General features: G+C 52.4%; 1 protein-coding gene across 1 annotated transcript in view; it reads left to right on the top strand.

Annotated features, from left to right (window-relative positions):
• The first annotated feature begins 9,864 nt into the window (after nucleotides 1-9,864).
• The window catches only part of KCNN3 (potassium calcium-activated channel subfamily N member 3), a 163,790-nt gene continuing 161,722 nt past the window's right edge, over nucleotides 9,865-11,932 (top strand). Inside the window, exon 1 of the mRNA XM_012767927.3 lies at nucleotides 9,865-11,138. Within this exon, the coding sequence (XP_012623381.2) occupies nucleotides 10,227-11,138 (912 nt within the window). The 5' untranslated portion in view covers nucleotides 9,865-10,226. The remainder of the gene's footprint in view (nucleotides 11,139-11,932) is intronic.

The raw sequence follows: 11,932 nt of genomic DNA, 5'->3' as shown, positions 1-11,932 counted from the left end.
TACAGTAGAAGTTCGATCAGCGAGATCCATGGGTCTGAGAGCTCTGGACAACCTGAAGCTTCTCCCTTGGTCGCCGGGGAGCCGACAGCTTTCTGGGCCTTTATTGGGAGATGCAGAAACAACCCCCCTGCTCAGAGTCAAGGCTCACCATGGGAAATGGCTGCAGGAAGATGCTGGGGCTGCCAGGGAAGGCTCCCATCCTTTTCTCTTTTTCTTCTCTCGCCCTCCTGGCTGGCTCAGAAGTTTCTCTAGTGGAAGTGGCAAGAAATAAACAGGAAGCCGCTGGCCTTTCTTACCCTCTGGGGCTCACATTTGCCAGTTCCTGGGGCCACCAGGAGGCTCAATCGCTGGGTTTGCAGGAGGAGAAGGGCATTGTGCTAAGAAAGAGGATTAGCGCTCGCCAGCCCTCCCAGGAGCTCCCGTCGTGGGCCACAGGGGTTGCCGCAGCAGCAATTTGTCACGAAATCGGCCCTGGGAACACAATTTCAGAAACAATCAGAGGAGGCACGGTTTCTTAAATTGTAGGAAAAACTCCTCGGTTCGAATAATGGCTTGTGCTTGGCACACATTCTCTCTGAGATGTGCAGCTTCATCCATTCCCATTCTGAGGCGTGACTTCCAAACACGAGATGGGAAGAGAGCCAAGATGAGGGTGCTGGGCCTTGGAGCCTGGAACTCGGTTATTTAATCTTGGGCAAGTCCTGTCCTTAGGCATCTCTGGGTCCCTGTTTCTCTTTGTCAAATGGGATGACAAGAACTGCCTCGGAGAGAGAGATAATGGGGGATTTAGAATGGCCTTTGATCTCTCCATCTTTCTCCCAGTCTCTCTCTATATGTCTGTTGTCCCTACGCAGATACACGCATGCACACGTATGTGTGCAGGTATGCGTATATATGTGAGTGTGCATATATTAATATCGATCTCAAGGGTCTTTGGGGTTGGAGATGGGCCTCCCTAGACCGTTCACACCTCCTCCAGGGTGGATGCGTGTGGGGGTGTTCTGTGGTGGTGGTCAGGGCACAGCAAAGCTGACCTTGTCCTCTTCATGGCCATGCTCGAGTCACCAGGCATTAGGCTCTCCAGAAGGCCAAGCTGCCACCGCATACATGTCAGCGACTAGTAGGGCGCCATGTGCCTTCCTGTATGCCCTCTCCCTAACAGTTCCTTGTGGCCATGGGGGGTTGGGGGGAGGCGAAGCCAACTGTGCCCTGCCCAGCAGCGCGTGGTCTTTGATTGGGATGCTCTACATTGGACCTATGTCCATGGCTGTGTTGAGCCTCGTTGTCTTGGTGACCTAGTCTGATATGTAGGTGGGTAGCCATGGTGTCACATGAATAGAGGCGACAATGCTCTGATTTCATGGTGGAGAGTCCAGTGGTGGAGAAAAAGCTCTGGTCTCATGGTAGGGACAGGGTTAGAGGTGATAGTTCTCTGGTCGTAGGGTGGAAGCCTACTGGGGTGGTAGCATGCTCTGTTTTCATGGCGGGGACAATAATAACGATCTGATTTCCTGGTAGGGACAAACGAGGGGGCCTGTGTGGCAGTGGGGACCTGGGGTGCTTCTGCCCAGAGGGCAGCAGAGTGGCCAGAAGCCCAGCTCAGAAATGCTTCTGGACCTGCAGTTGCTCTTAAATAAGAGCAAAAGGGCCATCACAGTCTTTCTTGCAGGCACTGCTCATGTACGTGGCCATGAGACCTCTGCTCTCCCTCCTCCTCACAGCACCCTGCCCAGGAGACAGTGGCCACAGTGATTAAGTGTCCGATTTGATGGGAAGCCTGTTAAGACACTATTGCTTTCCTAATTCTGGTTAAATCAACATTGGTTTTATCAATCTACCTCCACAGGCCGAGCTTGTTGCTTCCAATTTCAGGTGATTTCCATCTTGTCGCTCTATCTGTCCCTCCTTGCCCCATCTAATCCCCGGGCTCTCCGGCTGCCCAGTTCCTCCTGTGAGGCATCCTGGCTGCCTCTGAGGCTTGGCAATTAGAGACCTGGACTCCAGCAGGGAAGGCATCTTCGGATTATTACTGAGGAGGGTGAGCCCAGCTGCAGTGTCCATAGCAACCCTCCGGCTGCCACCTTTACTGGGAGAGAAGGAAGGCAAAAGAGGGAAGGGAGGCAAGCGAGACGCCTGCCCTTTTGCATTATGCATACCCAAGTGTGGGCACAGAGGGCCCTGGCTCCTGACTGCCGGCGGGTGTGATGAGGGGAGAGGGGGCTTCTTCCTTTTGAGTGGAGCTGTGCTGGTGGGTGTCCAGTAATAACTGACAGGGGATGGGCCAGTTGAAGGGGACACATTGAGGAGGCCTGATTTGGGTCCCAGTTTTGGCCTTAAGGCAAGTCACCTTCCAACTCTGGAGGTCTTTTCTTGTTAGTAAGGGTGGGTCCTGAGGCGTCTCTGGTCCTGTCCAGGCTTCTCATTTAAAGGCTTTATGGTGCCCTTGCCTAGGACATACAACGAGTGTAGATTCTTCTTCCCCAGTGGTGGAAAAACCCAAGGAAGCCTGACAAATCGAAGCTGTCTTTGCAAAATATTTGCAAAAGTTGATTCTGGCACCAGATCCAGTCCATGGGGCTCCATGGAAGGAGGCAAAAAGCGGAGACCCAGGTTCAGGTTCTGTCTGGGGTCTCTCCAAGGTGCCCGGAGTGTGAAGCTATGTGCGTGCGCCACCAGCAGAGGCCGCCATACTCCTCACAAACCTGCCACAGGTTGCTCTGCCCCAGGTGGGCGAGGCCCGGGTGAGCACAGCCAGCTGGGACTGCAACTTCAGAGCCAGAGCCCGGCCTGGAGCCAGTTCCTTCCCTCTTGAGCTGCCACTGTCCACTGGAGTCCTGCGAGCAGCCGACGGTGCCGCCGCTGGCTCAGAGGGCTCCGGCCCAAACTGCTGGCCAGGGCCCGTTGGTCACTCACTGTCCCAGCTGCAGGAGGGTGGTCCATCCAGGGCCAAGGAGCACTTGCTGCCTCTTCCCACAATATGGGACATCGCTGCCCTAGTTCAGGGCCTTCCCTTGGGCAGCTCAGGTGCCTGTTTGGGGTTTAGGAAACTGTTAGACGTTTTTCTTTTTTATTTTTTCTCTGAGCCTTTTGGAACTGGGGCCAGGAAGGTAATTTATTCATTAAATCTTAATTGAGAACATGCTCTGTGGCAGGCACAGTTTTAGGCACTGGGGACACAGCAGTGAACAAAATAGATAGGAACCCGCCCTCGTGAAGCTGAGTTTCGGTGGTGGGGGAAGGGTGCCGTCGTCTGTACTGTAGCATGGGGCTGGGAGGGGACACCCACCTACCAGGACGGGCGGTCATGGGCTCTCTCCATCTGCTCAGCCCCAGGCAGACGGACCGTTGGCTCAGCTGCTGAGCCCTGGCCAGTCAGGGGTCTACACAGGCCCTCCCTCAGCCGCCGGTTCTTGCACTTGTCCCCTCCTCCATGTGCACGCTGCTTCACAGTAGTGTCCCTCCACCAGCTCCCCGTGAGCCCTGCAGGGCATCCTGGTGACAGAATGTTGGCACCGCGTGCCCATTTCCCATGCCTTCTTTCCAGACACGCTTCTTTCCAGACACAATGTCCACACCTTGCATTTGACCCTTGACCCCCTCAAATAAATAAACGTTCCCATCCGGACTGACTCATCTGTCCAGAACAGTAAGTTCCCGCACCAAAGCCACAGAGAAGGGGTCAGGAGAAGCGTTTAAAAACGTATCTCGGTTGTCACAAACCAACAGTGGAGGGAGGTGTGAATGGGTCCAGCCTCACGAGCTCAGAGGACGACTTGCTAGTCAGTGGTCCCAGGAAACGGCAGGAAACGGCAGCTCTAAACCAGGAGGGTGGGATTGCCGCGTGACACTGTTCCCAGCGCCCCTGCCGGGCTGCTGCACGCTGCCTTCTCTCCAGGCTAGGACCCGCCCGGCCTTCCACTGGTTTTAGATAAGATAGGTCTCCATGGAGCCACTTGTGTGAAGTCTTCCCCCACTCCTGTGGTCAGAGGGGGTTTCAGGAATGGAGGGCAGGAGGGATGCTTTCTCTGGAAGGAGATGAAGCCAGGTGGTGGTGGCTGAGTGGAGAGAGCGTGACCTGCAGAGTGGACAGACCCGTTTGGCTCCTGGCTTGGCCTCTTTCCTCCTCTGTGAACAACAGCAAGCCAGTGACTTTCTCTGAAACTTGACTCAGTTTCTTCATCTGTAGAATGGGGACACTAATCTTACCCCCAGCTTGCTGGAACCACACATACCCGGAGTAGGCCTTCGGTAAATGCTCCGTGTGTGTGTGTGTGTGTGTGTGTGTGTGTGTGTGTGTGTGTGTGTGTGTGGTGGGCTGTTTGTCCCCTTTATAGGGACACCCAGACAAGGCACAAGTTTCAGTCTTTCTCCAACAAAGGAGCGTATGTGTGGAGACGGTGTGGAGCTGAAGAATCCCTGGTGGCCGTGGGTGGCTGAGCTGTCAGCGTGAGGCTGGCGGGAGGGGACATGCCGTGGTCCTGCTCCCTGTTTGGGCTAGGGGTTGGGGAGGGTCAGCTGAGCATCAGTTCCTCGAGGCCTCACCTCAGGGTCTGGGCATCCAGGGACTCAGAGAAAAAAAGTGTGGCCGGGAGACCTACATTTACCAACTGGCATTCCTGGTGGCCGGTGGTGCAAGTAAGGGACAGGCCTCCAAACTCTCACTCACACATAAACTCACGCACCCGCTTATTTATTCAACACACATTTGGGTGTGGGGTGAGGTGCAGTGTTTTGTGTGCATGTGTGTGTGTGTGTGCACGCGCTTTACAATTCGCACCTTAAGCTCCTGTCGCCAAGGAGCTTATAATGTAAATGAAAATCAGGGGAGCAAAGACACAGAGTGAGGGCTGGGGTGGAGAGGCATTCCAGGCAGAGTGGCTGGGAAAGAGCACAGACAGACGCAGGTTCTAAGTCATCAGTTTCTAGTGACCTTGGGCGAGCCACTTAAAACTTTCTAAACTTTAGTTTATGGGGGTGATAGCGGGAATGATGGAGCAATAGAACCAGGACTGCCAGGAGGTGCCAATGAAGTACTGAACATGAAAGCAGTTGGAAAACTGTAAAGTGCTATGCAAACACAGGGAGTGTTTTTACTATTAGAGCATCAATTAATTCAATAATAAAGCTCCTAGACGAGAACATGATAATGACTGAACCTGGATGGGCTAATGAGCCATCCAGGGCAGAGCTGTCTGTGACCCAAGCATCCGGAATCTGGGGGAGGGTTGGTTGATCTGCATGAGCCTATCCTTAGAAGGTTGAGGGTATCCCTCAAACACCATTGGTGTTTCTAGGAAACTCACAATTATCTGTCATTGTATCTAAACTCCATCCATCCATCCATCTAATAAACCTTTAACGAATATATTCATGGCCAGGTACCCTGCTCAGTGGTGGGGATACAGGAAAAAATTAGACCCCTTTTCTGCTCAAAAGGAGGTCACAGCCTGTGGGAAAGACAGCCATATGAAACATGAATCATTACTTTCCTTAAACTTATTTCCAGTCAGTTCTACCTTTTGGGGATAACAAGTTTTACAGACCACAGATTATGGAATTTTAAAGTGAATGATCTTAGAAATCATCTCTTCTATCTCCCCACTCATTTTACTAATGGGGAAATTGTGCCTGTTATTTGTTGTGAAAAGCACTGTGACTTCTCTTATTTGCCTTTAAATGAGCTCTCCCAGGTTTCCAGTTCAGTCAGTTCAATTAATCTTTGTTAAGCATCTATTGCATGCTGGGCTCTGTGGAAGAGGTGCAGATACATCATTCCTGTCCTCAAGGGGGTCACAGTCTAGGAGAGAAAGGACACGGAAAGAGGTGATAGCTATGTTACCTCCTGGAGACAGTGTTAGCACAGGGGATGAAACTACAGAAGGCCCCTGGTTTGGATTTGGGGAGTTCAGGGGAAGCTTCTCAGAAAGAAGCCCTATGAGCCATGTCTTGAAGGACAAAGAGAAGCGGGTTAGCTGAAGATGTAAGGGAAGGGTGTGCCAGGCAGGGGGAACAGAGTGAGCCAAGGCACAGAGGTGTGAAATAGTGCAGCTTATGGGGGAACTACAGGCAGTTGGGGATACTGGGGCTTAAAAAGGTAGGGGTCGAAGAATGAGGCCGGCGGGGAGGGCGGGGACTGAGTGACAGCACACCTGATGTGGAGCTGGTATGGCCAAAGGCCAGCCTACCTTCCTGAGTTTGCTGAACGTGTCCTTGTTCACTTTCTGTGTACTCTGTGAGGTACGAAACTCCACCATATCCCTGTGCCCTCCATCTTTGCAGACTGAAAAGGCCCAACTTATCAGCCTTTCATTTTAGGGCAGTGTAAGGAGTTGCTGCCCATCCTTCAAGGTGTGGCTGAAGGCCCACCCCCGCCATGAAGCCTCCGTTGGCAGCTTCCGGCCTTCGATAAACTCTTACTGTCTCGACCACACTCTGGAATCTTTATTGCTGTTTTTTATCACCCCATGTGAGTACAATCTACAGTGGGACTGTAAGCTCCTGAGGGTTGGCTATGTGAGTCACATGGTAATGTTTAATAAATACCAGTAACATCAAATCCTTTAGATGTTCGCTTCAGGATACATGGCAAGTGCTTGAGTTTTGGGATTGGACAGGCCTGGGTTTGGTTCCAGCTTTGTCACTAGCTTCTAGTTAGTAACTATGGGCAAGTTTTAAAATCTAATGGCTCTGTTCTTTCATCTATAAAATTGGTGATGGTCTCAATTCATGGGTTGTTGTGAAGACATGGTGGCAGCTGAGGGTCAGGGAAGACATTAGGTGCTTCTCAACAGTGGGGATTGGGACATTGAGCAATGGTGCGATGATGCCTGAGTGCAGTGGCTCTGTAGGGCACTCTGACGTGACAGGCCTCGTGGTTCAGCAGCTCTCAATTGATTCACTAACCTGCAAGCACTTTACAGTCACAAAGTATTTGGCCTGTGCTACCTCATTGGAGCTAAGGAAGTCCAAGGCCTGAGAAGTTAAGCAGTTGGCCCAAGGTCACACAGCGAGCAAGTGGCAAATCCCATGGTGGTGAGAGGGAAGACAGAGAGCAAAGGCCTGGACAGTGGCTGGAAGGGGGTTGAGTGCATGGACTGTGTGGAGGGACATGGAATAAAGCAGTAGTGTGCTGGTACATGTTTAGCAGTGCCAATTTCTGTGGTGTAAATACTCCTACTATGATGGATTTCACACCATCAATGTGACATTACTGAATGTGGTGTTGGGAAGAGATGTGTATGGTTGGCTTTTATGAGCCAGTACTGGCCAGCTCTAGCACACCACAGAGAGATTCAGGGCTGCCTCATGTGGTGGGGTGGGACAGCCCCCTTCCCTTGACTCACATCTAATCTTCCCCCAAATCTCATGAAGTAGGAACCTTATTACTTCCATGCTATAGAGTAGGAAGCTGAGGATCAGAAATTATCTTGCCTGTGGCCACACAGCCATTCTGTGGCAAAGAAGGCCCCCAGCCTGGGCATTCTGATTCTAGAGCTCAATCTCTAACCACGACACTGTCCTCCTTCTATTCATGACAGGATGGCTCTAATGAGGGGTGTGAACTCAGTGGCACCAGCTGTCAAGTTCCAGCCCATTCTCAGATGAACCTCTGGTCTTTGCTCTGGCATAGTTGGGGCCCTACCCAGACAGTTTCTCATCCTCATCCATGATGGCGGGACATGCTCTACCAGGCCCCATTTGGATCCGGCTGGCACAGCCAGGAAAACTGGAGGCAGAACACTGGCCCCGAAAGGTCAGCTGAGGCAGGAGGCAGCTCATGGGGGTGCAGACAGCACAGAAATGCTCATGCCTGGCGTCTGTGCACCTAGAATGATTTTTCACTGCCCAGAAGCTATATCTGGCATTAAAAACCAATACTAACTGCCCATTTTCTACTAGCAATATATTAATGATAATTTATTAGAAAATCATTAAACCTAAAAATATGATCTGAATCCTTGAACCAAACAGGTGGCTCTGTTTGGGGATGGAGGAGAGGGAGGGAAATCAAGCAGACAGAAGGGAAGGGGAAGGAAGGCAGGACATGCTGGAGGGGGTTAGGTGTGTGGGAATACTGGAGGGCCTGGTCATGGGAAAACATGATACCCCAGGCTTGCATTTGAGCCCTGGTGCTGTAACTTGTAGTGTGTGCATGTGGGGAATGACCACATCATTGATAATAATCATCATCAAGATTATTGTGTAAGAGTAATTATAATTATTCACATATTTGGGGTTGTGGCTGATATTACAAGTAATACTCTCAATCATTGGGCTGATGGGGGATTGGAAAGGTGAGGACTGATACACAGAGGGGACTCTGGGCACATTGGGTGGGAGCTCTGCCCCTCCCTTACCTAGTCCCTTTCTGCTCCCCATTCGGGAGAGTTGCTTTAGAAGCTCACCACTGTATGTGTGCATGTGTGTGTGCCTGTGCCAGTGCACGCACACACCTATGTATATGTGTGCACATGCATGTCCATTTGCATGCATGTTTCTCTGTGTGTGCACCTGTGGGTGCGTGCATGCGTCTCCTACCGTTCCCTCTTCCCATTTGGGGAGGGAGCTGGACAGCGGCCAGAGGGTGATGGAGAATCAGGAACCATACAGGAAGATGCCTCCCTCTTAAAACCCCAGATGTGCCTGGGGAATTCCATAATGGCATCTTCCTCTGTGATCCCTAAGGCTGCTGCAGTTAAAAATGAAAATAAATTCAGCTCTGGTCCCATCCTTTGGAACCTCCTCTGCACATAGTGTGAGCTTAATAAATACTTGATGATGATGATTCTGAACCTGGGAAGCCAGCAGATGTTCCCAGCTCTGACTCCCAGAGCCCCATGGGGTAAATCAGGCAGGGAGTGACCATGGGGGGTCTTCAGTCTTCCTGCCAGATCCTCCGGTAACTCTATGCCCTGCTGTTAGGGAAGGGACTGGGGCCATGGTCTCACACATCCTGCTTTGGAGAGGCCAGTTCTTCCTCAACAGCCTCCTTTTGTTCTTTTCCCATTCATCATTTGAACATTATTTATGGAACCACTTTGTCCTGAGGATCACATTGGAAAAGTATCCTGGGAGACAGTGTAGGAATTGTGGGATCAGACTGACCTAAGTTCAAATGCTAGCACCTTTAATTACATACAAGCTAAGTGAAATCTGGCAGGTTACTTATCTGTCCTTGAGTGTTTTCTTTTATTCTTTCTTTCTTTTTTTTTTTTATAGTTTTTATCTGTAAGAGGAGAATGATCGTTTTCATAGGGTTGACGTGGGGTTTGGAAATAAGCACCTGCACTCATGTTACAGGCACTCAGTCAGTGGTAGCTGAGTTTATCCACTTGGTGTCAGGAGCAGTGGGCCCCCTCTGCTTCTGTGACCTTGTTACTCAACATCTCTGAGCATCAGTTTTTGCTTTTGTAAAGTGAGAACGTAATGCCCACCTCCTTGGGCACTGTGTTTGGAGAATGCATAATATCTGGATAATATGTGAAACAACCTATGGTAGACCCTGGCCATTATTAGGTATTTTTTGTCTTTCCCACCCCCTGCCCCCTTAACGTGGTGCACAGTTCCGCTCCTTAGGAGGCCCTCTGTCTCTTTTCCCATCGCCCGCGTGGGCGTAGATGCCTTATCGTCGTGGGCTTCTGGGATTTGGCCATACCTGCCAGAGCAAAGGGGGCAGCTGCTGAGCTCCGGAGTGGTGGAGCAAAAACTACAGTTCCCAGCCGTCGCTGCGCTGCCGCTGGGGCCAGAAGCCGAGGACGGCAGGCCCCTCCTCCGGGGAGGAGCCTCCGCGGGGGGCGGAGCCAGGAGGCGGTTGAGAGTGCAGCCAAGCCAATGAGACTAGCTGCTAATAAGTGGGCTTGGCTTACGATATAACAGCGGCAGGAGGAGGAGAGCGAAGCTATTGAGCCAGCGAGGAGTGAAGCTGAGCCTGGCCTCGCACGCTCCTAGAGGACCACCTCCTGAGACAAGAGTTCTTTCTCCCCCCTTCTTCTTTCTCCAAGCTCCCCTCCTGCCCTTCCTCCCTGCCCAATACAATGCATTCTTGAGTGGCAGCGTCTGGACTCCAGGCAGCCCCAGAGAACCGAAGCAAGCCAAAGAGAGAGGACTGGAGCCAAGACACTCTGGTGGGGGAGCTTGGATGCCTGGCTTTCTTTGAGGACATCTTTGGAGCGAGGGTGGCTTTGGGGTGGGGGGTTGTGCTGCAGGGAATACCGCCAGTCCCCAAGATGGACACTTCTGGGCACTTCCATGACTCGGGGGTGGGGGACCTGGATGAAGACCCCAAGTGCCCCTGTCCATCCTCTGGGGATGAGCAGCAGCAGCAGCAGCAGCAGCAGCCGCCACCACCGCCAGCGCCACCAGCAGCCCCCCAGCAGCCCCCGGGACCCTCGCTGCAGCCTCAGCCTCCGCAGCTTCAGCAGCAGCAGCAGCAGCCGCCGCAGCAGCCACCGCATCCCCTGTCTCAGCTCGCCCAACTCCAGAGCCAGCCCGTCCACCCCGGCCTGCTGCACTCCTCTCCCACCGCTTTCAGGGGCCCCCCTTCATCCAACTCCACCGCCATCCTCCACCCTTCCTCCAGGCAAGGCAGCCAGCTCAATCTCAATGACCACTTGCTTGGCCACTCTCCAAGTTCCACAGCCACAAGTGGGCCTGGTGGAGGCAGCCGGCACCGGCAGGCCAGCCCCCTGGTGCACCGGCGGGACAGCAACCCCTTCACGGAGATCGCCATGAGCTCCTGCAAGTACAGCGGTGGGGTCATGAAGCCCCTCAGCCGCCTCAGCGCCTCCCGGAGGAACCTCATCGAGGCCGAGCCTGAGGGCCAACCCCTCCAGCTCTTCAGCCCCAGCAACCCCCTGGAGATTGTCATCTCCTCCCGGGAGGACAACCATGCCCACCAGACCCTGCTCCATCACCCCAACGCCACCCACAACCACCAGCATGCCGGCACCACCGCCAGCAGCACCACCTTCCCCAAAGCCAACAAGCGGAAAAACCAAAACATTGGCTATAAGCTGGGACACAGGAGGGCCCTGTTTGAAAAGAGAAAGCGACTGAGTGACTATGCTCTGATTTTTGGGATGTTTGGAATTGTTGTTATGGTGATAGAGACCGAGCTCTCTTGGGGTTTGTACTCAAAGGTAGGGGCTGTGGTTTCTCTTTATACCTTGAACAAAAGGAATATGTAGGTAGCAAGCGAGAGATTTTGAGAGAGAGAGAGAATGAGGTGGAGAGACGGAGAGAGAGGTGGTGGTAGTGATGAGAGGCGGTTGCTCAGTTATATTGAACACTCTAACTTCCCATGGTTTTCCTTCTTGATCCTGGGAGAATTCATTCCTCGCTTCCTTCGGGGGGTGGGCATCCCCATACACTGTGTCTGATGTGCAGTTTCTGTGTTAGGGAGGATTAAAGAATCCCTTCTGAGAAATCGTTTTTTCCTCCTGGCTCACTCGTACTAAAGCATAACCCAGCAGCTTAACGCACCAATTAATTACACTCTGCCTTGATGTGTTTGCCAGTTCCTGCGACTTCCCCTCCTCTCCTCCCCTCCCTGCTCCACTCCATTTTCTTGAGGATAAAAAAGAAATAAATGTCTGGGTGGGGGGCGGGGATTCCATACCATTGCCCAAGTCCCTTTCTCCTTGTCGTCTCCCTCTCTTCCCAAGTTTCTATTTCCCTCTTCTCAGAGAGACTCTAGCAAAATAGAAAACCACCAGTGACCTGAGTCTCTTGAGGGCATCAGGGTAAAAATATAGGTGGAGGAAATCAGTGGTCCCTTCCCTCAGGAAAGAGGACTGAGAATAAACCTGCTGCTGCTTCATAAACATCTCCTGATAAAAATGGCTACAGGTGTTACCCGGGCAGAGCAGATGGGCGCCGCCTTGGCATCAGCTGGGGGGAGCACCTCATCTTGGGATGGGATGACAGGCTTCCC

Source organism: Microcebus murinus, chromosome 2 (genome assembly GCF_040939455.1).
Source record: "Microcebus murinus isolate Inina chromosome 2, M.murinus_Inina_mat1.0, whole genome shotgun sequence".
Lineage (NCBI taxonomy): Eukaryota > Metazoa > Chordata > Mammalia > Primates > Cheirogaleidae > Microcebus > Microcebus murinus.
Note: the sequence above shows the minus strand (reverse complement) of the source record. Positions and strands in the feature narration are given on the sequence as shown.